This window comes from Anolis carolinensis, unplaced genomic scaffold (assembly GCF_035594765.1).
Source record: "Anolis carolinensis isolate JA03-04 unplaced genomic scaffold, rAnoCar3.1.pri scaffold_8, whole genome shotgun sequence".
NCBI classification, from domain to species: domain Eukaryota; kingdom Metazoa; phylum Chordata; class Lepidosauria; order Squamata; family Dactyloidae; genus Anolis; species Anolis carolinensis.
In genome coordinates, this window is record NW_026943819.1 from 5,412,569 (window position 1) to 5,439,491 (window position 26,923).

The 26,923-nt window shown below is 43.7% G+C and overlaps 1 protein-coding gene across 1 annotated transcript in view; it reads right to left on the reverse strand.

Annotated features, from left to right (window-relative positions):
- Positions 1 to 26,923, reverse strand: part of fam178b (family with sequence similarity 178 member B) — a 159,970-nt gene that overhangs the window by 90,908 nt on the left and 42,139 nt on the right. Inside the window, exons 9-11 of the mRNA XM_062961255.1 lie at positions 18,661 to 18,793; positions 6,964 to 7,066; positions 2,374 to 2,550 (exon numbers count right to left, since the gene is read on the reverse strand). Of these exons, the coding sequence (XP_062817325.1) occupies positions 2,374 to 2,550; positions 6,964 to 7,066; positions 18,661 to 18,793 (413 nt within the window). The remainder of the gene's footprint in view (positions 1 to 2,373; positions 2,551 to 6,963; positions 7,067 to 18,660; positions 18,794 to 26,923) is intronic.

A 26,923-nucleotide genomic window follows, 5' to 3' on the forward strand; every position in this document is an offset into this window, starting at 1 on the left:
CCAAAGCCTAGCTGTGAAAATAATTACAAATATAGTGCTTGTGATGCTCAAATATTGTTCCACTTTTATTCTGGGGCCTAAATACCCTAAAGGAGCCAGATTCCGTCAGATCTTGGAAGCTAAGCAGAATCAGCACTAGTTAGTATTTGGAGAAATCCAATGAATTCCAGGTGCTGTAATGCACATTTCAGAGGAAGGAACTGGCAAAAACACCTCTTGTCAAATCCTTGTCAAAGAAAGCCTATGAAATTCATGGCGATTTGGAGAGTTCTATAGTTAGCCCTCCACATTTGCAGGGTTTCAGGGCACAGAATTCACACAAAAAGTGAAAAACCGCAAATAAACAAACTGCTAATTTTGTATAACCTTAGAGAACACTTCCCTTGAAATCTTTAGTTTTTCTAACTCTATGGTTAATGTGTTGCCGAAGGCTTTCATGGCCGCAATCACTGGGTTGCTGTGAGTTTTCCGGGCTGCATGGCCATGTTCCAGAAGCATTCTCTCCTGACATTTCGCCCACATCTATGGCAGGCATCCTCAGAGGTTGTGAAGTCTGTTGGAAACCAGGCAAGGGAGGTATATATGTATCTGTGGAATAATGCTGCAATTGGCCACCTTGGTTAGAATTTAATATCCTTGCAGCTTCAAAGCCTGGTTGCTTACTGTCTGGGGGAATCCTCTATTGGGAGGTGTTAGCTGGCCCTGATTGTTTCCTGTCTGGAATTCTCATCTTCTGAGTCTTGTTCTTTGTTTACGTTTGGTAGAAGCTGACCACAGAAATGCACTAAAGGACCCAAAGACTGATAGAGAGGCATTTATCTACGTCCTCCAGTGCAGTTCTATTGTCAGCCTCCATCAGAAGCTGACCGCACCGTCACAATGGAGGAGCTAGATATTCCTAGGGAAAGCATTTAATCAAATCTGAAAAAGTCAAACCTGGAGGGCCAACTGTACCGTTATATTCTCTAGCCAGCTCTTAGCAATTATTTTCTCCTGCTTTGGACAGTGTTCAAGGCTAGATTGGATCAAGGGCAGAGAGCTGTGCCGAAAGAGTCAAAACATGGAGCCTGGCTTTGCCCAGCAGGTTGCCGCGACCCCAGCCAAGGCAGGCGAATGGGTCCCAGCCAAAAGCACGCAAAGCCAGCAGCGCTGCCAGGCTCCACAGGGAATTGTGGAGCCGAAAGCGGAGCCAGGCCTTCATTAAGCCTCGCAATTAATTAAGCGGCTAAATGGCTGCCTTCAAACAGAGAAGCAAGATGCAAACTGGTGACATCAAGACTCCAGTGCACAAAGGACGGGAATGGAGAGAGAGATACCGAACTAATAGGTTCCAAGAGAGGGTAGTTTTCACCCTTTTGTTGCATGTTTCTGAAGATGGCAAGAAATGCATCCGCACTGCGGGGATTATAGCAGTTTGACGCCACCCTAATTGTTGTGGCCGAATCCTATGGAATCCTGGGATATGTAGCTCTATAATATATTTAGCTACCTGCAACTGAAAAAAACTGAAGCCATAATAAACAATAAATCCCAGGATTCTGTAGGATTTAACAGATTTAACTTTATTCACTAGTATTCAGGATTTAACTTTATTCACTAGTATTTCTATTATTATTTTTCTTGTTGTTGCTATTATTTGTTGTTCCTCCTCTTCGTCTTCCTTTCTACTACTGATGCTAATATGATCACTACTAAATGGTTTGAGTTGGTAGGTTTTAGTGGAATGCAGTGCTGTGCTTGGGCAGTCCAGGTTCAAGTCCCTGTTCAGCCTTGGATGGCTTAGAGGCAGCTGCAACCTCTTATTTATTTATTTACAGTATTTATATTTTGCCTTTCTCACCCCGAAGGGGACTCAGGGTGGATCACATTATATATATATATATATATAGGACAAACATTCAATGCCCATATACACATAGAACCGAGACAGAGACAGACGCAGAGGCAATTTAACCTTCTCCTGAGGGGATGTTCGATTCTGGCCACAGGGGAGAGCAGATGCTTCATCATCCACTGTGACGGCATTTCCTCATTCCAATGTCGTAAATTAGTTAAATTTGCCTCCCCACTTTATAAGTGGTACCTTATTTCCTACTTGATAGATGCAACTATCTTTCTGGTTGCTAGGTTACCAACGAGCAGGGGCTATTTTTTATTTTTTTAATTGACGGGTGCTCACCCCACCACGGGCTGATACAGAGTTGCTAATAACCTCTCCCTTCCTGATACAGAGTTGTTTTGAGTATAAATCAAGGTAGGCCAAGAACTATGGGCATCGCCTTGGACTTATGAGAGAAAGGTGGACGTTTGGGTGCTGTTGAATGGATAGGTGGCAACTCTGTTTATAAATGCACAGGCCAGAGAAGCGGCTACCTTTCCAGGCCAGTCCTGAACACCTTCAAGCAGGAAGAGCAGCAGCTGCTGGAGGTCCACATTGGGCTGCTTGCAAAGGTTCCTGTCCAGTCCAACCCGGCAGAGCAGCGTGAGGAGGGCCAGGCGCTCTCGGTCCAAATAGCGGTGAGGATGGGATGCTGCACACAATGTCAGGAACTAGGAAGGAAGGGAGAAAGCCACATGGTGTCAGGAGGATATGCTAGAACGTCCCCTCAAAGGCTCCAAATGATGTTAGGGCAGGAAAAAGGAAAGGTGGGGCGGCAAAGAGGCCAGCGGAGGGTTGTTTCCCCAAACCTGACCCACCTGGAAAGTCACCAACCAAGAAGGGCTCTTCAATGACATGTCTCATTTCCACATCTGTGGGCTTCCTGAGAAGCAGCTGCTGCGTAGGAACAGCCTCGTGTGGGACAAAGAACCACATGGCAGTGGCAACAGCTGCAGCCCAGGGAGCGGAGGGGCTGTGTCTAATTACACATCACTCGGATAAAATAAATGAGTCGCTCTGGTCCGAAATGCCAGCTTGCAGGCAAACAGATGCCCAGGGTCCCATACTAAGTTCTAGATTAGAATCACAGAATAACAGAGTCATAGAGTTGGAAGAGACCCCAAGTGCCATCCAGTCTAACTTCATTCTACCATGCAGAAAGATACAATCAAAACTCTCCTGACAGATGCTCATCCAGCCTCTGCTTAGAAACCCCCAAGAAGGAGACTCCACCAGACTCCAAGGCAGCACATCCCACAACAAAATAGCCTTTAATGTCAGGGAGTTCTTAGTGGAATCTCTTTTCCTGCAACTGAAATCCATCTCTCTGTGTCCCAGCAGCAAAATCCTTTCACAAACTTACCCAAAAAAGGGGCAATTTTGGAAACTCCCTCCCAAAAACAAGAGATTTTTTTTCCAAACTGTGATTAGACCAGAATTGAGGAAATGTGTGTGCTGGAGGAATTGGTTTTATATATTTTGTTTTTAATGTGTTTTATCAGGATTTTTGTATTTTTATGATGTTTTTATTTTAATTTCTTTTTTCATTGTTCGGTCTTTATTTTATTTGTCGTCATTTTGTTTATTAAGTTACAGTTAGGTTGTTTATATTGTCTAATGTGCTTTGTCTTGATGTAAACTGTTTGTATGGTTTTCTTTGGGCACTGAATAGTTGCCATATGTTGGAAACCACTCTGAGTCCCTTTGGGGAGATAGAGTGGCCTATAAATAAAGTTCATCATCGGACTACAACTCCCAGCATAGCTACTGGTCTACCTGAAAAAAAAGACCCTAGGAGATATAGTTTTAACAAAAGGTAACTTTTCAAATTCTTTTTCTTAGTCACGTTCTGCCAAGTGAAAACAACAGCCACCTATGCAATAAGGACAGCAAAGTGTAATTGAATTAGCCTTTTCCTTAATTGAAAGCGTGCTGGGGACATGAATAATAGCATAGCAGCCCCACGGATGTATTCGCCAAGCAGAGTTCAGATCCCTGCCTCTCCCGGGCCTTTGCCAAGTTGTTCCTTGAGCCAGTCGCCTGCCCCAAATCCTGGCCCCAGGCCCTGTCTGTCCAAGGCTGTTCCTTGCCCCTTTGACCCAATGTCCCTGGCCCCAGTTCTGAGTCCGGGGCTTCATCCGAATGTGCCTCCAGCCCAAACTCTGCATCCTGCAAGTCCTTGCCACTTGCTTGCATTGCACGCTAAAGACTGGGACCAGCAATATGACACAGACTATTGGATGTTATTTGAACTCGTCAGTTGTCTACTTGCATACCATGGACACAGCAAAGAGAGACTGCAGATTCTTCTATCCAGACTAGGCCCGTCTCGCTCTGTGTTTCAAAAACTACCTGATGCTGAAGACCAGTAATCTTTTTCTTTCCTTCCTAGGTTGAATGCATGCCTTTGTAGCAATCATTACATTAGCAAAGTTTGTGGTACTTTTTGTGTCCTGTCACAGGCAAAAATGCAGAAGGGTCTAGAGAAGGGTTACATGATCAAGAGAAACACGGAAAATCTGGTTCCCAAAACATTGCAGTCGTTGAGGTTGGTTTATGGGGATGCTGTTTTGTCTTCAGCCCAAGTCTACCAGTGTTCAAGGACAGAAGAGAGAGCACTAAGAACAAACAGCCCGCAGGGCGTCCTTCAACTTCAAGAACTGAGAACAATGAGGCTCGCAAGAAGGCTGTTTCGCATAGGGACCAAGCTCAAAACCCACCTCAAAGGACATCATTTGGGGACAGCTGAAAAGGTCCAGGCAGCTTTGAACAGCCCTCATCACTTTACTGATATGAAGAGTGGCAGCTCCACTGGAAACGCTGTATTCAATCACAAGGAAACTGGGTTGCTGGGAGTTTTCCAAGCTATATGACCATGTTCCAGAAGCATTTTCTCTTGATATTTCACCCACAACTATGGTGGGCATCCCCGGAGGTTGTGAGGTCTATTGGAAACTAGGCAAGTGGGGTTTCTATATCTGTGGAATTATGTCCAGGATGGGAAAAATAACTCTTGTCTGTTTGAGGCAAGTGTGAATGTTGCAATTGGCCACCTTGATTAGCATTGAATGGCCTTGCTGCCTCAAAGCTTGGCTGCTTCCTGCCTGGGGGAACCCTTTGTAGGGCGGTGTTAGCTGACCCTGATTGTTTCCTGTTTGAAATTTCCTTGTTTTTTTAGTATTGTTCTTTATTTACTGTTCTGATTTTAGAGTTTAGACTAGACAGAGAAGCCACTGAACTCCAAAAGCATAGGGACAATTTCAACAGAAAAGCTGAAACCATGAAAATGGACAAAATCTGGCTACCAGCGTGAAAAAAGACTCTAGAATCAGAACAATAAACAAAGCACAACACTCTGAAAACAGGGGAAATCCAGACAGAAAACAATCAAGGCCAGCTAACACCTCCCAACAAAGGATTCCCTCTGGCCATTCAATGCCAATCAAGCTGGCCAATGGCAACATTCACACTTGCCTCAAGCAGACAAGAGTTCTTTCTCCCACCTTGGACATCATTCCACAGATATCTAACCCCTGCTTGCCTAGTTTCCAACAGACCTCAAAGCCTCTGAGGATGCCTGCCATAGATGTGGGCAAAATGTCAGGAGAGAATGCTTCTGGAACATGGCCAGACAGCCCCGAAAACTCACAGCAAACCAGTGATTCTGGCCATGAAAGCCTTAGACAACAGACAAGGAAACTGTTTTGAAAGGGATGGACTGCAATTGCATGTATGTTAAAAAAAAATTAAATCTTTCTCATTACTTTTCTGACAGACCACATATTTGTGTCACTGACTACAGTTGTCTCTTGGTCAAAAACTCCCCAGCAGTCCAAGGACAGCTACCAATATGAATATTCCTACTCTGGCTGAACATACAAGAATCAGACCTGTTGCTCAAGGGATACAGATCTGCCAGCTCTGCTTCAAGCTTGGTCCCCTGCTTGAAGTGAGGCAGAGCAGAGGCCACAGGATTTCGGCCAACACTGTCTCTGAAAAATTGGCCCTGGCCTGGATGAAAGAAACAATGCAAATCAGGGAGCGATTCTAATGAATTATTCACACCTGGGAAGGGAGATTTACCATATGCTTTGAAGCGGTTTGCCTAAGTGGTTTGAGAAGGAAGCGGTGCACCAAAGGGGGACTCCAGGTGCAAAGCGATTCCTTTGACGCAAATTCTGATCTGATCTAACGCAGACTAACGCTCACTCCATGACCTGGCTTCCCAACCTAGGATGTCTGGGGTTCGCATACGCCCGTCTCTCCCTTTGCAAAGCCAGATTAAACAACAGGTATCTTATGCACAGCATTCTTTTTCCAACTCTCATCAAGAGGCTCCTGTTCTGAAGTTTAAACCATGCTTGGCCTTTGAACAGCATCTTGCGAGAACCCCTGAAACCTGGTCTTTCTCCCCAGCATTTTTATTTTCCTCATGTGCCAGATCTCGGGGCTCATGCTTTCACACTGGGGACATCTCTGGCTAACAAACCACTCTGACACTTCACTACAGCGCACCGATTTCAGCGTGGAAGATGTCTTCCCCTCTTGAAAATCCTAATCCCCTAGTTAGCAGCATCGCAGTTTAACTGCCGCAGGGATGATTGCAGCGTGTGACAAACAGGGGATTAGAAAGATGGGAGGGAGACTAACTGACAGCAGCAGAGATGGAGAAGGAGCTAATCTGCAGACAGCAGGGACGCAACTAGTTTAAATAGAATCAGAGCAAGGCTGTACAGTTAGGGCACTCCCAAGGCCTACTTTCAAACAAGCCTGGGCTTCTGAAACCAATTGCAAGGAGAACATAGTTGGAATTTGGTTTGGGGATTTTCAGAACCTTCTACATTCTATGCATTATAATTTCCAGCCTCTCTTAAAGAGCTTCAACAGACTTGTCTCAGTAGATGATGATGAAATATGGTAGTGTACTTTCAAAGTATTTTTTACACTGCAAAGGAGGAGGTTGTGTTTGTACTGGCTGTACTGGTTAGATGCTTTTGGGAGTAGTGGTTCAAAAAGGTACCCAGCTTGGAAAATTCAGGTTGAGCACCCATGTCGCAATTCCAAAATACCTCCTTCGGGCCTACCTTACATATGTTGCCCAGCGTTGCTGCTAAGACAAATGGGGAAGGGGCTTCCTCAATCACCTCCCTTTTAATCCCTGCAGCTCCAAAAAGATGTTCTGGAAACCTGGAGACAAACGGACAAAGATGGGAAGAGAAAGTCAGTAAAGAGGCAGTTTGGGCTTTTCATAGAACCAGAGGCGGGAAATTTAAATAGCACATTCCCTTCATGTATTAACATCAAACAAAGGCAGTTGTCCTGCCAAAGCCCACTCAAATATATGCAACAATATTAGAAATATGCATGAAAAAGACCCCATATGTAACTGCTGATTGGGAGGGAAACGAGATCTCGCTGTAGGTGAGGGGCAGGACTTCCACCAAAATGCCACTGCCATTAAGAGTAAATATAAAATGGGTTATATAAGTCAAAGCCTAAATAATAATAATAATAATAATAACCATCATCATCATCATCTGCACACATTATTCACCAATACATCACATAATCCTAGGCACTTGGGAAGTGTCTGACATGTGATCCAATACAAAAGCCAACATAGTGATTTTATTTGCTATGTACTAATCTTGTTGTGTATCAAATAATAATAATAATAATAATAATAATAATAATAATAATAACTAATGAAAAACAACAGGAAATACTCAGCTGCAATTAGGACCTCAAGAATGAACTTCAAAGACTCTGGCAGAAACCAGTACAAGTGGTCCCGGTGGTGATGGGCACACTGGATGCCATGCCAAAAGATCTCAGTCAGCATTTGGAAACAATAGACATTGACAAAATTACGATCTGCCAACTGCAAAAGGCCACCCTACTGGGATCTGCACGCATCATCCGAAAATACAACACACAGTCTAGACACTTGGGAAGTGTTCGACTTGTGATTTTGTGATACGAAATCCAGCATATCTATCTTGTTTGCTGTGTCATACAATAATAATAATAATGATAATAATAATAATAATAATAATAATAATAATATATCCTAAAGGTGTCAGATATCATCTGATCATAGAAGCTAAGCAGGATCGGCCTCTGTTAATACTTGGATGAGAGACTACTACTGAATGCTAGGTATTGCAGGCTATATTTTAAAGGAAGGAATTGGGATCTTGACTATTCCTAAGAAATTCTTATGAAATCCACAGGTTTGCTATAAGTTGACAGGTGACTTGAAGAAACATATACAGTAGAGTCTCACTTATCCAACATAAACGGGCCGGCAGAATGTTGGATAAGCGAATATGTTGGATAATAAGGACAGATTAAGGAGAAACCTATTAAACATCAAATTAGTTTATGATTTTACAAATTAAGCACCAAAACATCAAGTTATACAACAAATTTGACAGAAAAAGTAGTTCAATATGAAGTAATGCTCCATAGTAATAATTGTATTTACGAATTTAGCACCAAAATATCATGATGTATTGAAAACATTGACTACAAAAATGCATTGGATAATCCAGAACGTTGGATAAGCGAATGTTGGATAAGTGAGACTCTACTGCACACATACAGCATAGTGTATCGTCCCTCCAGTTCGTAAGACATTGATAAAGGAAACAGTGAAACCATTTAGTATCCTTTGCTTAAGAATATCTTTAGAGCCGCCATAATTCAACAAGTGGTCTGTAGGAACATAGACACAGATGGACCGAGAGTCAAATGTAGCATCAAGCCATTTTGAAGTTCATATGTTCTTACTCATAGGATACAAGCCTCTGGCTCATATTATAAACTTTAAAAACTGTTTTAATGGGGCCTTTTAGGAACGGCAATGACATGAAGAGAGAAGGGCCTGCAGTGGCTTTTCAGGGCCTTGTCAAACTGCAGCACAGAGATGCCCTCGATGTGAAAGATCACAACGGATGAAGCTGAAGATGTGCTCTCTAGTGAATCGATGGATCGCCTGCAGAGAACGGAAGCAGTGGATAGTTTGATTTTAAGTGCCTCATTATTAAAACGGAAAGCGGCTGCGTTCAGGAGCTATTTGGGACTCATACCAAGAAAAACAAATGGAAAAGTGCTTGTGTTCAAGAACTACGTGGGAGTTTTCTAACAAGGAAAACAAATGGCCTGTAGTCCCAGATGCGCGTGCAAATGGCTGTGATTATCAATGCTAGGAAATGGCTTATTACAAATAAATACATGCATATAACTCTTTTCTCAATGACTAAATTGCATGATTATTGCATCTTAATAAGGAATACTTTCACTTCTAACTTTTTAGTTACTTTTATATTTATCAACATACTACTCCAAAAATACTATATCGTATCAGATTTCAGAAGTTAAGCAGGGACAGGAGAAAAATAATGCATCTGTATGATTCAGAGTGTATGAAGAAGAACATTAATTACTTTGAAGAAATGAGAAGATAAGCAATAAGCCTAACTGGGCTGCTGTGAATTTTCCAGGCTGTTTGGCCATGTTCCAGAAGCATTCCCTCCTGACGTTTCACCTGCATCTATGGCAGGCATCCTCAGAGGTTGTGAGGTCTGTTGGAAACTAGACAAGTGGAGTTTATATATCTGTGGAACAATGTCCAGGGTGGGAGAAAGAACTCTTGTCTGTTTGAGGCAAGTGTGAATGTTGCAATTGCTAATTAAGCTGGAGCTCACTATCTCACTATTCAAGACTGCTCTAAATTGCTCTAGTTCAGCATGATTCCATAGTACTGAGCCATTGCAGTTAAAGTGGTGTCAAACTGCATTTATTTGCTAGTGCAGATACACCCCAGGCTGTCGTAAACGAGCTCAGGAACTAGTTGTAAAAGAGAACCCACCAGGTCTGAGTTTTCCGCACCCATCAATAGACGAAAACCATTGCATCAACATGACAACCCTTCCTTTCCCTGGAGGGAGGAATAAACACAATTGAGGGGAGTCACAAGGGACCACTGTGCTTTTGTGTAGCTGCCCCCCTCCTTGCAAACGCAGTCCCCACCAACCAAGCCCTTGAGCCAGGCCTGTCACTGGGGCTGCTATTTTGAGCAACAACTCCATCCCTGTCCCAGTGGGGGAAGCTCCCTACATGCGCTTTCATCGTGGCATCCGTGGAGCAAAAGGCGATTTCACGCTCCGTTCCAGATCCTGCTCGGCTAATCTAACTGGGGGGGCTCATTTCTCGGCTCCCCCCCTTTTCACCCCCATTAGAAAGCTCCAATTTCAAGGCTCAATTTCTCAGCTGTCTCAAATCGCTCTGGGCTGAAACCGAACACATACAGGATCAGATGGGGCTTCGTCTGCTCCCTCTCCTTCTCTTTTATTTATTCCTTCCCCCTTCTTCGTAACTAAAAGTGACTTCTTTTTTTTAAAGGTCTCTCTCTCTCTCTTTTTATTAAATGGCTTTCAGCTCAGAAACCTGACCTACATTGACGACTGTATAATTTAATCAGGATGAAAGAAAAGTTCTCTCGTTTCTTAATGCCACATTTTTAACTCTTACCGCCCTGTCGAGGAGAATTCAAATCAAAACAGGCACCGTCTTTGCTTCCTGTGGGAAAACACGAACACCCGCAGCCATCCCACACTGAACACAGATTGAGACCAGAGGCATTTTCACACATAGCGTTGAAATCAGTAGGGAATCTAAATCTCACATTCGACTATAGGGTCTGCCTCTTATCTCTCCTAGGTTGCTATTGTAGAGTATCTTCAAGGTGCTTATGATTTATGGTGACGCGATCACAGGATTGTCTGGGGCTGAGAAAGTGTGACTTGATCAGAAGCACCCTGTGAGTGTCATAGCCAAGTGCAATTCGAACACTAGTCTCCAGAGCAGTGGTCTCATTCTAAAAATTGAGCTAATTCCATACTCCCTCATCCTCTAGCACAGTGGTTCCCAATCTATGGTTCGCAAGAGCGAAAATATGGTCCATGATTTCACCATTACTACAACATTATCTCAAAATCATGCAGCAATGAGAGCAACTGGTCTCGCGAAACCGTCTTATAGTGCCGAGGCAACAGGGATGTTGGGAAGGGAGAGGCTAACTACCCACAAAAGATTACTACTAACACATCAGCTCTAGATTATTAAATATAGTTTTCTGTGGGCAAGTAAATGGCAACTACTGGGTGGCATATGTTCTGTATCAGAAACTAGAGCTGATGTGGTCTATCCAATGCAATTTTCTGAATCAGCACCCCAAGTAACCAAACTGAATCTAAAGTTGACCAAAAAGCAATTCGTAACCCTTTTGGTACTAATGTTGGAGAATGGTCCCCGGTCAAAGTGGTCCCTGTTCAAGTCTCTGGTCAAAAAGGGATCGGGGACCACTGCTCCAGCATGACTGAGAGACAGAACTCACAATCGGCTTGTATAAGATCTAGTTTGGCTCCCATGCCATCCAACTGGCCTGATTTTGTGGGGAATAGTCCTAATCAATCTTCTGTCACTCCACTTTTTCCCACTGCTCTTAAAATGTCCCAGTTTTTTCTTCTCCTTTTACTCCCCACCCCCTTTGTCTTCAGTCGCAGCCTTCCATGGCTGAAAATTGAGTTCAAGTCCAAAAGTGGTTTCTGTACAATTAACTGAGCTCAAATGAGATGATACAGCGTAATCGTGCCCATCTCACTAAGCAAACTGTGGCCACCTCTTTTAGCCTGTGTGTTCTTCCTCAGCTTCTCCTTCTCTGGCAAGCATGCATATTCAGGCAACTAGCTTTTGTAGCAAGGGAGTAAAATGTTTTGGAAGACCAGTCCCTGTGGTGGGTCTGCTTACAAGGCTGGTTTCCTCCCCCCACCCCCACCCTCACGATTGCTAATGACCGCAAAACCAATTTTTTTTTTGCATTGGTTCCATTCTCTCATGCTGACATCCTGCTTTTATTTTCCGATGGGAAGCCAAAAGCGGCAAAAACCAAATACAAACAGAGCATATCTGAAAGAGCGCTTCAGCAAGGCCCATTTTCTATATGGTCAGAATTTCCATTTCACTGTAACGTGAATCCTCTGCTCATTTCTTTGTAGTTTTTTTTTTTAAAAAAAGCATATTCCCACGGAGGGAGAAAATACATCGTGTTGCTACCAGAGGCTTTGAAAGGGCCTCAGATAATACTTCTGGCTGAATAAGTGAGACAAAAGGTGAGGAGGGAATTGGACCCCCTTGTGTGCTGTGCTCTGCTCACTCGACCGCAGGGTTGCGGTTCCCAAAACGCTCGGATGCAACCTTTGCTGAAATTCTCCGCTCTGAGAGCTATGAGATAAAAAAAATACGGGCGAGGAGAAAGACATCGATATAAACATCATTGACTACTTTGCTCCTATGTAAAAACAGCTCAATTCGCTCCTGCTCAGGTGCGGGGGCGGCAGAGAGGAATCCGGTGCCGAGCAAATCACAAAAGGCCGAACCTGGCAGGAGAGAAGCTGGCAACCTGCCCGGGCTGGCTCTCCTTCGGGGACAATAGGGGTTTAACAAAGCAAACCTGCTCCGTTAATCCCTGTGGGTGTGAAAGCCATGGGCTGCCAGGCCTGGGCAGCTACACCTGGCTCTGAAAAAAGAGGAGGCTCTAATCCCTCTCCTAGAAAGGAGGGGAGGATGGTGATAGTGCTCCTTCTGACAGCAGCCGTGAGATTGCACACCATTCGGGCAGAGGTCAAGAGGAGTTCAGAAGGGATTCACCAAGTGGCAGGTTCAGCCCCTAAAGCTTTCTGTAAGATCCACCCAAACAGGTTTGATGTTGCTTCCAGCTGACTTCTCACTTTACTGTAAGAGCCACAATCATCAACAGTTCTACTCAGGTCTTGCAGACTCAGAGCTACAGCTTCCTTGATTCAATCTTCTAATTGTCTTATTGAAGGCTTTCATGGCCGGACTCACTAGGTTGCTGTGAATTTTCTGGGCTGTATGGCCATGTTCCAGAAGCATTCTCTCCTGGCGTTTCGCCCACATCTATGGCAGGCATCCTCACAGGTTGTGAGGTCTGTTGGAAACTAGGCAAGCGAGGTTTATATATCTGTGGAAAGTCCAGGGTAGGAGGAAGAACTCTTGTCTGCTCGAACCTAGAAAATGCCTAGAAAGGAATGCTAAGCCATCCAGTGTAACCCTATAGTAGGTAAAAGTACAGCACGAGGATTTTGGATGAATGGATTTTAATCATATGTTTTATATTTTTATATTGTTTTAATTGGATTTTCATTGCTGTTTTAATTACGTGTAGGCATCGAATTGTTGCCAATTTTGTACGCCGCCCTGAGTCCCTTTGGATGAGAAGGGCGGGATATAAATGTTGGACATAAATAAATAAATAAAGAATAAAGGTAAAGGTTTTCCCCTGATGTTAAGTCCAGTCGTGAACGACTCTGGGGGTTGGTGCTCATCTCCATTTCTAAGCCAAAGAGCCGGTGTTGTCCGTAGACACCTCCAAGGTCATGTGGCCAGCATGACTGCATGGAGCGCCGTTACCTTCCCACCGGAGCGGTACATATTGATCTACTCACATTGGCATGTTTTCGAACTGCTAGGTTGCCAGGAGCTGGGGCTAACATTCCGCTCCCGGGATTTGAACCTGGGACCTTTCGGTCTGCAAGTTCAGCAGCTCAGCGCTTTAACACACTGCACCACCACCAGGGGCCCCTAACTCTATAGTAAGCATATCAAATAGTCCCACTGGAGTAGGCCAAGGGAGGACATGTGGTCAGTGAAACTGTGCGTACCTATCCGGAGGATATGAAGATCTGTACAGATAGATACATATACTTTGCTTCCAAGATTTTGTGCTCCAGCACAGTGAAACTGCTCTATGGGTGTCGGGCAATCCTGAGAGGGCCTTCCTCTGGAAAAGAAGGAAGAGCTGAACCCTCTCCAATAAAACCTGCTGTTGTGAAGTCATGCATTTTTCAAAGCTGCTCGCCTGTGTAGAATCAACCAGCTATACGGTTCAATCTCTGGGCCTCTCTGTTGGCTGGAGCAGAAAATGACTTTTTGCCACCCTTCACTTGAGAAACCTTGGGGTGTTTCCACGCTGCAGAAGGATAGTCCATTGACACGATCATGGCTCTATCCAATGGAACCCAGAGACATGTTCCTTTGTGACGTATATAGGTTGGGTATTCCTCATCCAAAATGTTTGGGATTGGATGCTTTTGGATTTCAGATATATATATATATATTTGGATTTTGGAACATTTGCACATATGTTTCCAAGTAATTTGGAACATGGTGTTGTCGAAGGCTTTCATGGCCAGAGTCACTGGGCTGCTGTGAATTTTACGGGCTGTATGGTCATGTTCCAGAAGCATACTCTCCTGAGGTTTTGCCCATATCTATGCCAAGCATCTTCAGAGTTTGTGAGGTCTGTTGGAAACTAGGCAAGTGAGGTTTATATATCTGTGGAATAACGTCCAGGGTGGGAGAAAGAACTTTTGTCTGCTTGAGGCAAGTGTGAATGTTCCAATTGGCCAGCTTGATTAGCACTGAATAGTCTTGCAGCCTTAAAGCCTGTCTGCTTCTTGCCTGGGGGAATCCTTTGTTAGATGTTAGCTGACTCTGTTTGTTTCCTGATTGTTTCCAAACAGAGTAGCATTTCCAATCTCTGACCACATCCTATCGGAGATGGTATGGATTCAAGATTTGAAATATCAGTCCCGTTTCAGGACCAGAGGTGCCTGCAATGGCCTTCCAGCCCATCCAAGCCCTTTGCTCAACCTCTTCACTCTGGCACTTGTGGCTGGTGTTATGAACCTGGTTATCTTCTCCTTCCAGCCGTCTCCTGTAATTTCCTTGCTTCTTCGCTTCCCAGTCTCTTTAATTAGCGCCTGATGTGGGTGAACAGAAATGTGTGTGCGTGTCTGTGTATGCTTGAGAGGATAATGGCTTTTGTTTTCTCTTCTTCTGCTAGACATTTGGAGTTAGAAGAGGTGAGTTACATCAACAGTGATCCCCCCCCTCTCTCTCATGAGGGCTCTATGGCTCCACATTTGGGTTTACAGCCTACTCGGGTTCAAACAATGTTTGGGAACTGGCAGCTCATAAAAGCAAAGGATTGAAAGGAGGCAGATGCCAGGAAAGGGCTCTCACCCTGCAGCTTTGCTCATCCTGTTTCAGTCCTGGTTTACTTTAGCTGCCTGTCACTTAGAGTTCTGGCCACCATCTTCAAGCATCACTCAGTCCTGAACCCTAGGGATGTTTGCTTACTGTTTGCTAAAGCTGTACTAGAAATTCAAGTAAGGCTGGAGGATGGTTCTTTGGAGACAAAGGGTACCTTGACAGAGAAAACAGGTTTAATGCCCAAAGGGTACCTTGACAGAGAAAACAGGTTTAATGCCCAGTATCAGAAGCCAACAAATGGACCAGATGGAAGAGAAGGGGTGGGGAGGGGGAATGCCAACACTTATGTTTTTCTTCTTCTCATGGTATGTTTCTAGCCCTCGCAGTGGCTGATCAAAGATTAAACAAGGAGAAGGCGGCAAATGCTAAGCACCACTTCAAGCAATCCAATTTGGCAGGTAGAAGCACTCAATCCGATTGCTTCAGAACATGCCAGGCTCAACGCAGCCTGCCTTTGATACCTTGCTACCAGGCCACTTTTGGCAGCTTACCAATAATATCAGGGTAAGCAAGCAACTGAAAAATTAGCTGGCTGCTCAATGATGCCACTTTGCTGCCATTTTATCTAACGTCAGACCCTGTCCTCCTTCGCCTAACTTGTACGCATTCCACAGCAAAAACTCTAAAATCAGGACAGTAAATAAAGAACAACACACAAAAACAGAGGAATTCCAGACAGGAAACAATCGGGACCAGTTAACACCTCCCAACAAAGGATTCCCCCAGGCAGGAAGAAGCCAGGCTTTGAAGCTGCAAGGCTATTCAACGCTAATCAAGGTGGCCAGTTGCAACATTCACACTTGCCTCCAACAGGCAAGAGTTCTTTCTCCCACCATGGACATCATTCCACAGATATATAGACCCCACTTGCCTCATTTCCGACAGACCTCACAACCTCTGAGGATGCCTGCCATAGATGTGGGCAAAACGTCAGGAGAGAATGCTTCTGGAACATGGCCAGACAACCCAGAAAACTCATATCAATCTATTTTATTGTATGACACAGCAAACAAGATAGATATGCTGGCTTTCGTATCACAAAATCACAAGTCGAACTCTTCCCAAGTGTCTAGGACTGTGTGATGTATTTTTGGATGATGCGCGCAGATCCCAGTAGGGTGGCATTTTGCAGTTGGTAGATCGTAATTTTGTCAATGTCTATTGTTTTCAAATGTTGGCTGAGATCTTTTGGCACAGCATCCAGTGTGCCCATCACCACCGGGACCACCTGCACTGGTTTCTGCCAGAGTCTTTGAAGTTCAATCTTGAGGTCCTGATAGCAGCTGAGTTTTTCCTGTTGTTTTTCCTCAATGCGACTGTCACCTGGGATGACAATATCAATGATCCAAGTTCTTTGCTGCTGGGAGGTGGTACTTGAGGCATAAGCCGCCCTGAATCCCCGTTGGGGAGATGGTGGCGGGGTATAAATAAAGTTTTATTATTATTTATTTTACGTTCCAATGAATCATTTGGGCCACATAGTTGTGCCTCTGTTTGTTGTTGATGTTGTTGTTGTTGTTGTTGTTGTTGTTATTATTATTATTATTATTATTATTATTGAACCGAGTAGCTTTAGTGACTTTTTTGTTAGAAAGCACGTGAAAAGAAAGGATGACAAAAGAACGATTTGCCATGATGTCACCAGGAAACACCAGAGTTAGGAAAGGTGAATGCTGGGACTCATGCTGGTCATGGGATTATAGAAGATATAGTCCAAAAAGGTAATGTTTTCCAAAATGGGCATAATCCTTAGCCTCTCATTACAGTGGGATTGTCCCCTAACCTGAACTGTCTATGAAGTGAGGTTGTCCTCGGTGTGTGACTCAAAGGGGGAGCTGTTTGCTTTGCGCCTCCTGATGACTCTTGTCGCTGCCTCCCCAACCCGGTCCCATCATCTCTTCGAATTTGGTTATTGCTCTCCAGTTTTAATTAGCCCTGAGAGCACCTCACCTCGTGTGGGTAGCACATCCTCACATAAACTGTTACTACTTCTGCTTGATCTTAAGTGATCACAATCAGCTAATCAAATCATCTTTGCATAATGTGGGCCATCTGCATAATGTATTCTGTTCACAGCGAATACCGTGAATTTAAATGTAGATGCCCTGGCTGCGTGCACGTGATTTTAAAACATTTTTACCTTGTATTAAACCATAAGAGGAGAAAGTGGGGGGAGAAAAAGGGTGCATCTGCACTGTAGAATCAATGCAATTTGACCCATTTTAACTGCCGTGGTTCAATACTAGCGAATCACAGGGGTGGTAGTTTTACAAGGTCTTTATTTCCTCTGCCAGAGAGTGCTGGTGCCAGACCAAACTATAACTCCCATGATTCCATAGCAGTGAGCCAAGGCAGTTAAAGTGGTGTCAGTGTAGACCTATATAATGCATTTCAAATCACATTCTATAGCAGTGTAGATCCAGCCTGAGTTGTGTCCCGTGTCAAGCTCTGAGGAGAGGCAGGTAAGAAATAAGATATGCTGTTGTTGTTGTTGTTGTTGTTATTACTAGTACTAGCTTGGGTGCCCGACATTGACCGGGTTATGTGAAAAAGTCAACTTCTAATTGTACAAAATGCATAAGGTGGACTACAACTGACACCATGCCAGGCTAACCCCATGAAACTACATCAGTACTGAAAGTTTGTTATATTTGGCAAGTTTGTTCTGGATGCATCATCTGTGGGGTGCAGTGTGCTCTCTGGCTGTAGGGTAAACTACAACTCTCACTATGAGTCAGAATAGGAATAACTGCCACTCTGGGGCCAGAGTGAAGAACGGGGGGCCAGGAAGACATCATACCAACCTGAGATCCAGGAAGACAGTTTCATCTTGTCTCCTGTGCCAAAGCAACATGCTATGCTAATTTTATATACATATATATAATTTATAATTATAATAATTTATAAATATATAATATATTGTATATACATATAATATTGATAATAATATTATAATGGAATACAATATTATACTACTAATAATACAATATAATAATATTAATTATATATTATATTAAATATAATATTACTAATAATATTACCATATAATTTATTATTATTTATTACAATATTTATATCCCGCCCTTCTCACCCAACAGCGGACTCAGGGTGGCTATAATGATATAGTAAAAAAGGTAAAGGTTTTCCCCTGACGTTAAGTCCAGTCATGTCCGACTCTGGGGGTTGGTGCTCATCTCCATTTCTAAGCCAAAGAGCCGGTGTTGTCCGTAGACATCTCAAGGTCATGTGGCCAGCATGACTGCATGGAGCGCCGTTACCTTCCCGCTGGAGTGGTACCTATTGATCTACTCACATTGGCATGTTTTCGAACTGCTAGGTTGGCAGAAGCTGGAGCTAACAGCGGCCGCTTATGCCGCTCCCGGGGTTTGAACCTGGGGCCTTTCGGTCTGCAAGTTCAGCAGCTCAATGCTTTAACACACTTCGCCACTGGGGCTCCTAATATATAGTACAATATAGTAATTTAATGCTTATATTGTGCTATGCTAATAATATATTGTATGTTCATTTGATTTGTAAGCCGTTCTGAGTCCCCTTCGGGGTGAGAAGAGTGGGATATAAATGTAGTAAATAAATAAATAAACGCAGGCATGCCCCACAAAGATGAAAAAAAGGACACTCACTCTGAGTCTTTAGCTCCAAACTCTGGCTGAAAAAGCCCAGTGGGATCCAAGGTGGAAGCACAGGCTCCTAAATTGTAGAAGGCTTGGGCGATGTCTTTCAGCACTGGACACCAAAGGTCTATGTTGCCTTTATCTGCGGATGAAAGGAAAAAAGGGGGTTGAGACCACTAGGCCACAGGAGGCTTATCTATTTTCGAATGCCGAAAGAGTATTATTTATTTACAGTATTTATATTCCGCCCTTCTCACCCCGAAGGAGACTCAGGGCGGATCACATTATGTACATATAGGGCAAACATTCAATGCCTATAAACACATCGAACCGAGACAGAGACAACAGACAGACAGACGCAGAGGCAATTTAACCTTCTCCTGAGGGGATGTTTGATTCTGGCCACAGGGGGGAGCAGCTGCTTCATCATCCACTCTGACGGCACTTCCTCATTCCAACGTTGTAAATTAGTTACTTACCTTATTTCCTACTTGATAGATGCAACTATCTTTCGGGTTGCTAGGTCAGCAACTAGCAGGGGCTATATTTTATTTTTAATTGACGGGTGCTCACCCCGCCACGGCTGGCCTCGAACTCATGACCTCATGGTCAGAGTGATTTATTGCAGCAGCTGCTTACCAGCCTGCGCCACAGCCACAGAGCATTTGAGGCAGATGGGAGTACTAAGACTACCTGGCCATAGGAATGCCTCTAGATAAGGCATGGGCAAACTCCAAAGGGCTCTCAGCTGCTATGTGCCTTCCCCCCCCCCCAATCTTTTTGGCATAAGGACACAGTGGGCCACAATGTCCTTATGCCAAGAGGACAGGGAAAATGAGAAGGGCCTGAGGTAAGCACCCCAGGGACCGCATCCATCCCCCGGGCCTTAGTTTGCCCATGCCTGCTCTAGATGAAGGGCTCCTAGAATTACCCATTTAAATACACACTTCAGCTCTTCCATATTTGATGCCTACTTATCAATTGTATGTGTGTATGGTAGCAATGGAAGAAAAAAAACCAGAAGAAATTATTGGGAAACACCGGAGGGTAATGAATAAAAGATAGCGGTATCCAGACCCATACGTCTCTAAAATTATGTGAACAGGACTGGGCAATTTGGCAATCAATGCCTCATCTTGAAGCATCCTAAATCGGCTTGTGAATAAGCAGCCTAACAAGCAGTTTCGAATGACAAGGCAGAAGAGGTCGAATGTCTCTGCAATTTATTCCTAGACATCACAAGAAACACTGCCCAGGGCACCGCTTTGCAACCAGATCTGCCGCACGGACTTGCATCACGTTTACTCTGCTCAGCTGCTGCGGCTTTCCTCAAAAGAGTTTTGCAAATGGCCATTTGTCAAAGGGGTTGAGGATTCTGGCATTCAAGGTCTTCAGACTCTCTGGAGGAAAAACGGGGTCCTTGGATTTGCCCAGAACAAACTCGAATGCGTGGCTGTAATGCAGAATATTATACTAGACCAAGTGTAGAATATACAAACAGCTTCTGAACATGCTCTGATTATATATGTGTGTAAAACAGATGATGTCAATGATGCTTAAGAGAAGCAAAGCCTGATGCATACCACGTCAGTGGGATAGCAAATCCACTCCAGGTTTGGCGCTTAATTTTAAATGAGTTAAACGTAATTGCAAACTCTATTTTAGGGATAGCATCTCTAGCTTCTGGTCCTTTTTGAACTACTGTAATACACTCTTCATGGGGCTGCTTTCGAAGACTGTTTGGAAACTTCAATTTATCCAAAGAATTATACTTTTGTGTTAGTAAAAAATTGCAAAAAAGGCCCCGCGGCCATCTGCTTTAATTACTGCAGCAAAAAACCTGATGCAACCTTTCACACACACACAATCCTCAAGATCTGAGGGCCATTCTTCTCCTTCTTTGCGTATGAGCAAGATAAGCGGGTAGGCTGGTCAGGGAGGCTGACTCAAGACTTGTTCACAGCTTATAATTGTCTGAAGGAAGCATATCTTTATCATCAGCCAAAACCACAGCCTTCTTTGTTAGCCATTTGCAGCTGTTGTTGCGCTCAGAAAGAAAGCCTAACTGCTCCCCTAATTGCCACTTTGGAGTTGGGAAGAGAAACTCCATCTTGCAAATTTCCTCCCCAGCTTTTTTCTCCTCACTTTACAATTACCTGCCGCCTGGCTGGGGCGGTCCTGGGCAATTTGGGTTGTGGGTTGGTGGGGAAGGGATGTGAGAGAAGAACTATGAGCAGGACGGGCGTGTGGGAGGGCTGCTCATGCTTGTGCACACTCCCATGCACACGCAAAAGAGCCCTTGTGTGCTGCGACTGTGAGTGGGAGGGCTGGCAAAAGAGATACATTAGTGTCTGAGCCTGATGTACAAGATGCTCTTCTCTGGCTGTGGGCTTGTGGGGCAGGCCAAAGGGGAGGCATCTTCTTGGTCAATGGGCAATGTGATTCTTTCTTGTTTGGGCATTGAAAGCCTGACAATGTACACAGGTCTGAACGACATGAGACTCTCCAAGGCATAGAAGGCACTCGCTGTGTCCATTAGTGTCCAGGACGTTTCCTATGCAGTTGGTGTTAGGGATTTTCTGTGTCAGGGAAACCTACCCAAAAATACAGCAAAGCACCCAACATAGTAAAACACAGGATACTTAATAGTTGAGCATTCAGTTCACAGCAAGCAGAGTGTGAAGTGCCTTGTAGTTATAAAGAATTTAGAGCCTAGGAGGCAAACATGCAGAGTTCTGTCTTTAAAATTACAAAAGGTTTCTTTACATCAAAAATAACTACAGTAGAGTCTCACTTATCCAACATAAATGGGCCGGCAGAATGTTAGATAAGTGAATATGTTGGATAATAAGGAGGGATTAAGGAAAAGCCTATTAAACATCAAATTAGATTATGATTTTACAAATTAAGCACCAAAACATCATGTTTTACAACAAATTTGACAGAAAAAGCAGTTCAATACACAGCAATGTTATGTAGTAATTACTATATTTATGAATTTAGCACCAAAACATTGCAATGTATTGAAAAGATTGACTACTAAAACATTGACTACTAAAAGGCAGACTGCGTTGGATAATCCAGAATGATGAATAAGCGAATGTTGGATAAGTGAGACTCTACTGTACATTATTTTATAAGTAAATGACCGGGTCCTAGCTACTCTAACTAACCCCATCTCTTCTAGACTTCAAAAGAGAGGGAAAAATCTCCAAGCACACATCTCTCCTGACACACATCTCTCAATACACACAGCACACACCCAGATGAAAAAGTAGAAGTCAAAAACAAAAAGCATACACCTGCAAAGTATCCATTCTACATAACCAAACAGGAGAGCAGAAACAGAAAGAAGAAACAGATACATTCCAATACATTTTTATTTATCGTTATCAGAAGCGAACCGATACAGTTGTAATATATTTAGAGACACAAAGTTAGCTAGTTATTTAGTTAGTTATTTAGAAAAATAAACAAACACTCCAACTGTCATTCAGGAGACAGGGGGGAAGGGATTTCCCTCAGCCTATTCCAAGCTAACTAACTACTCCTCATTGAGCACAGCAGAATTGGGAAGTGGGGTTGAATTCCAACAATTGGCACACTGCTTGAAAGGCATGGCCGTCGCCATGTCCGAAGGCCCAGGGGCAGAGCTCGGAGAGCTGCCAATGACCAAGCAGGAAGAAGGAGAAGGACTAGTTGCTCGCCTGAAACTGTGTTTCTTCAAGTAGTGATCTGCAAAATTCACACATATACCACCAAAACATTTCATTTACAAGATGCAGAAGATTCACACATGCACAGAAGACCCATATGTGCCATTGCACAGACACCACAAAGAAGAAAGAAACATCCAAACAAAAATTGCCAAACAGGGGTAGGAGAAGGGGAACCACAAGGCTTTCTGCACCTTTGTGGAAAGAAAAGGAACTGAGATTTGGTGACAACCTCCATAGTTGTGTTGCTGTGAGTTTTCCGGGCTGTCTGGCCATATTCCATGTTCTGGAACATGGTCATACAGCCCGAAAAACTGACAGCAGCCCAGTGATTCCGGCCATGAAAGCTTTCAACAACACAAGCTCAGTAGTGATAATGTTCAGAGGGTGGGCAGGGTTACTGTAAACACTTTTCTGCCTAGGGATTCTTGAATATTCCAACAAGGCATTGCACATACACAGTGAAATCCAGTTATGTGATTCACAACGAAGGAACGTCAGGTGTAGAAAACTTTCCTGCCATCTCAAATGCAGCTTACCAGAAGAACCTACAAAGGGCTTAAAATGTATTCAGAGCTTGGGGATTTTATTTTTGGCACTATCATTCCCTGGTGGCCTTGTAACTGGGAAATTTGGGGAGTTGCACTCTAAAGTATATTTTCTAAACTTTCACTTCTCCCTATCTCCCTTCTTCCCCTCCCTCCCCTCCTTCCTTCTTCCCTCTCTTTCCGTTCCTTTCTTCTTTCTACCTTTCTGTTACCATTTTTAATATTGATTTAAGATACAGATTGGTTTAAAAAGCCTATCTTCTTCCCAGAATGATGGGGACAACAACAAAATCTGAAAAATTGGTGCTATGCGGCCGCCCACCATGTGCTAAGGATCCTTAAGAAGCCATTCATTCTTCATAGCTCACTAATCCAAATTATAAAATCCAAGATTCCTTGAGAAGGGCGCTGAAGTGATAAGGTTTTATAGAGCACTTAGGATTTATACCACCTTCAAACCCAGTTTCACCTTCTCTATCTTCCAGTATATCAGGGATGAAAATAGGGGCATATTGGCAATAGCCTTATTTCTGTAATGGAGGGTCACTGCCCTCTATTATTACCCTTTGCTGGACGCTCCAATCCACCTGCCCAATACTTCATTTATCTAACTCTCCGTTAGCCTGACCTCCATTTATATTGGAAAGCCAAACAACATTTATACTTTGGGTAAGATATATTAAGAGGGAGAGCAGTTAAGACATAAATTGCCCTGTAACATGTTACCCAAAGGTCAAAATGTATGTCAGAATGTGACAGTGGGACTGAGCACTGCTTGGTACCTTAATATTCCTATATTTACAAAGATATGCATTAGAAACAAAAGGAATCATATCCTGCTTGGCAACCTCCAGGGATTGGACTAGACAATCAATTATTCCTGGAGCAATGCTGGTTTGGGGACAGTGCATCTGGCAGCACGACACATCTCAAGGAGTATGCGAAAGAGTCTTGTAGCACCTCTGAGATGAACCGAGAGAAAGAAGATGGCAGCAGAAGCTCACGGCAGAAACTCACAGCAACCCAGTAGCATAAGTTTCCGTTGACTTAGGCCTTTTTCCTTCCTTCTTCCTACAATATATGGTGTATGGTTTGAATGGAATTGTATGAAAGGAGTATGAATAGGGCCTAATGGGCTGAAGACACAATTCTAAAATATTGAGGCCTGGAAAACAACTACACTCAGGAACAGTAATTAAAAGTTGCTGATGAGAACTGTGACAATGATTAACTGTTGATATTGCTGACTTGTTGTTGTTGTTATTGACAATGGCAGGAATACAACTTAATGGTGTAACATTAGAAAATGTTGACCATTTCCACTACCTTGGCAGCCACGTCTACACAAAAGTCAACATCGACACTGAAATACAACACCGCCTGAGCTCTGCGAGTGCAGCATTTTTCCGAATGAAGCAGAGAGTGTTTGACGATCGGGACATCTGTAGAGATACCAAGGTGCTTGTTTACAAAGCCATTGTCCTCCCAACCCTGCTCTACGCCTGTAAAATGTGGACGGTCTACAGAAGTCACACTCAACTCCTAGAGCATTTCCATCAGTGTTGCCTCAGAAAAATCCCGCAAATCTCTTGGGAAGACAGGCGGACAAATGTCAGCATGCTGGAAGAAGCAAAGAACACCAGCACTGAAGCGATGCTCCTACGCCATCAACTCCGCTGGACTGGTCACGTTGTCCGAATGCCCGATCACCGTCTCACAAAGCAGTTATGCTACTCCCAACTCAAGAATGGGAAACGTAATGTTGGTGGGCAGGAAAAGAGATTGAAAGATGGGCTTAAAGCCAACCTTAAAAACTGTGGCATAGACACTGAGAACTGGGACGCCCTGACCCTTGAGCACTCGTAATTGGAGGTCAGCTGTGACCAGCAGTGCTGCGGAGTTCGAAGAGGCACGAATGGAGGGCTTTAGGGAGAAACGTGCCAAGAGGAAGGCCCGTCAACCCAACCCTGAACGGGACCGCCTTCCACCTGGAAACCGATGTCCTCCCTGTGGTAGAACATGCAGATCAAGAACAGGTCTCTTCAGCCACCTAAGAACCCACACACAGGACCCCACGGCTGGAAGACTATCTTCCTTGAACTACGAGGGATCGCCTAAGTAAGTAAAGTATTGCTGACTTGATGAACTTTTGGTGGAAAAACAACATGTTTACACTGCCAAAGACATGGCTCTTTAAGTGAAAGAAATGTTTACAAGTTTCCTTATGTTAATAAGGAAGTCAACACAAGACTCCATACATTTACCAACACCAATTAAGAAGATTCAACATCTATCCAGGAACTGAGATGGAATCAACATGTTTCAGGCTGGAAAAATATCTATAATTCATTTACAACTTTGGAACAACAGCAGTAAGAAATATTGCTATACAAGAGACCTTATTACAACCCAGAAATTGTGAGAGACAGATCTGCTGTTCACCTGCCATGCTCTTCTCCTCGGGAAGGAGAGAGATGGTGTAGCTTTGTGAGTAGCAGATCTGCAATGGAAAGCAGGATTCTGGACACTTGCTCCTTTTCTCAAGGGAAGAGAAAAGGGTGCAATTTTGGAGACATGATATGTTTGCAGAAAGTGTCAGATCTGCTATGGGAAAGCAGGATTCTGATCCTTGGCACTGTTCTTAGGGAAAGAGGATGCATTTAGAAGTTTTGGAACTATGCGTTGGCAGGCTGCAGAGAAAGCAGGGTCTGGCCTAAGTGATGTTCTTCTCCAAGGAGGGAGAAAGCATATGGTAATATTTGTGTGAATGAGGATGAATGAATGTGTATGTGTAACGGGAATGCTGAGTAAAATTGTAATTCCCCTTTGTTTGTTAGCCAATGTAACTGTAGATTGTTTGTGGATTCAATGTAGTTACAAAGAATCTTTATGTCTGTATCTCCAATGTTGTTCTTTGTGTAAAAGTGTAAATGTTCTGATACCCTTTCTCTTACTGGAAAAATTGCAATAAAAAGAACCTATGCTTTAAAGTTGGGGGCCCCCAGTGACACAGCGGGTTAAACCACTGAGCTGCTGGACTTGCTGACCAAAGGTTGGCAGTTTGAGTCCAGGGAGCGGAGTGAGCTCCTGCTGTTAGCTCAAGCTTCTGCCAACCTAGCAGTTCGAAAACATGCCAATGTGAGTAGATCAATAGGTACTGTTTCGGCAGGAAGGTAACGGTGCTCCATGCAGTCATGCCACATGACCTTGGAGGTGTCTATGGACAACACCGGCTCTTCGGCTTAGAAATGGAGATGAGCACCAACCCGCACAACTGGACTTAATGTCAGGGGAAACCTTTACCTTTACCCTTATGTTTTAAAGTTATTGAAAAGTTATTCATAACAGATGCATAGAGGCATGTTATCAATTTTTTTTACTAGTATGTTGGTAGAAAGCATTCTGGGAAGGGCAGTCCAAAAAAAAAAGCTGAAAAAAATTCCAAAGGAGGAGCTTTTTTAAGTTCTGATGAAATTAGAACTCGACATACAGGTTGGGTGTCTACAATACTCTGGAGCAGAAGGTGTGTGTGTGTGTGTGTGTATACACACACTAACTTGGAAAGTAATTTGTAAATAATACTTTTGATACTATTGTGCATGAATGAAAGTCTGTCTCCACTGAACCATCCAAGAGCAACCTCAGACATCCAAGTAGACAATTTTGAAGTATTTTGGATGCTGTCGCCCCTTTGAGAAGATGGCTGCCTTCTGCAAGGAGCACTCTGGAAAGCCTGCGTGCATTAAAGGACCTCAGCGGCACCATCTCTGAGTTCTTCTTCTACACTGTAGGGGACTAGGTTTTGGTGAAATAAAACCCTGCAGTAAATCTATCGAACGAGCAGTGTTTCCTCCTAATTTGCTGCCCCAAAATTATGTCTGGAGTTTGCCCGGAGCCTCTGCATCCGCATGGAACAAACCTGCTATTCACAGAGGTGGTTCTGAGCAGAGGCAAGCTGGCTGCCTCTAAATAGTTTCCCCGGCTGTGCTAAGCCATTACTTTCCAAAT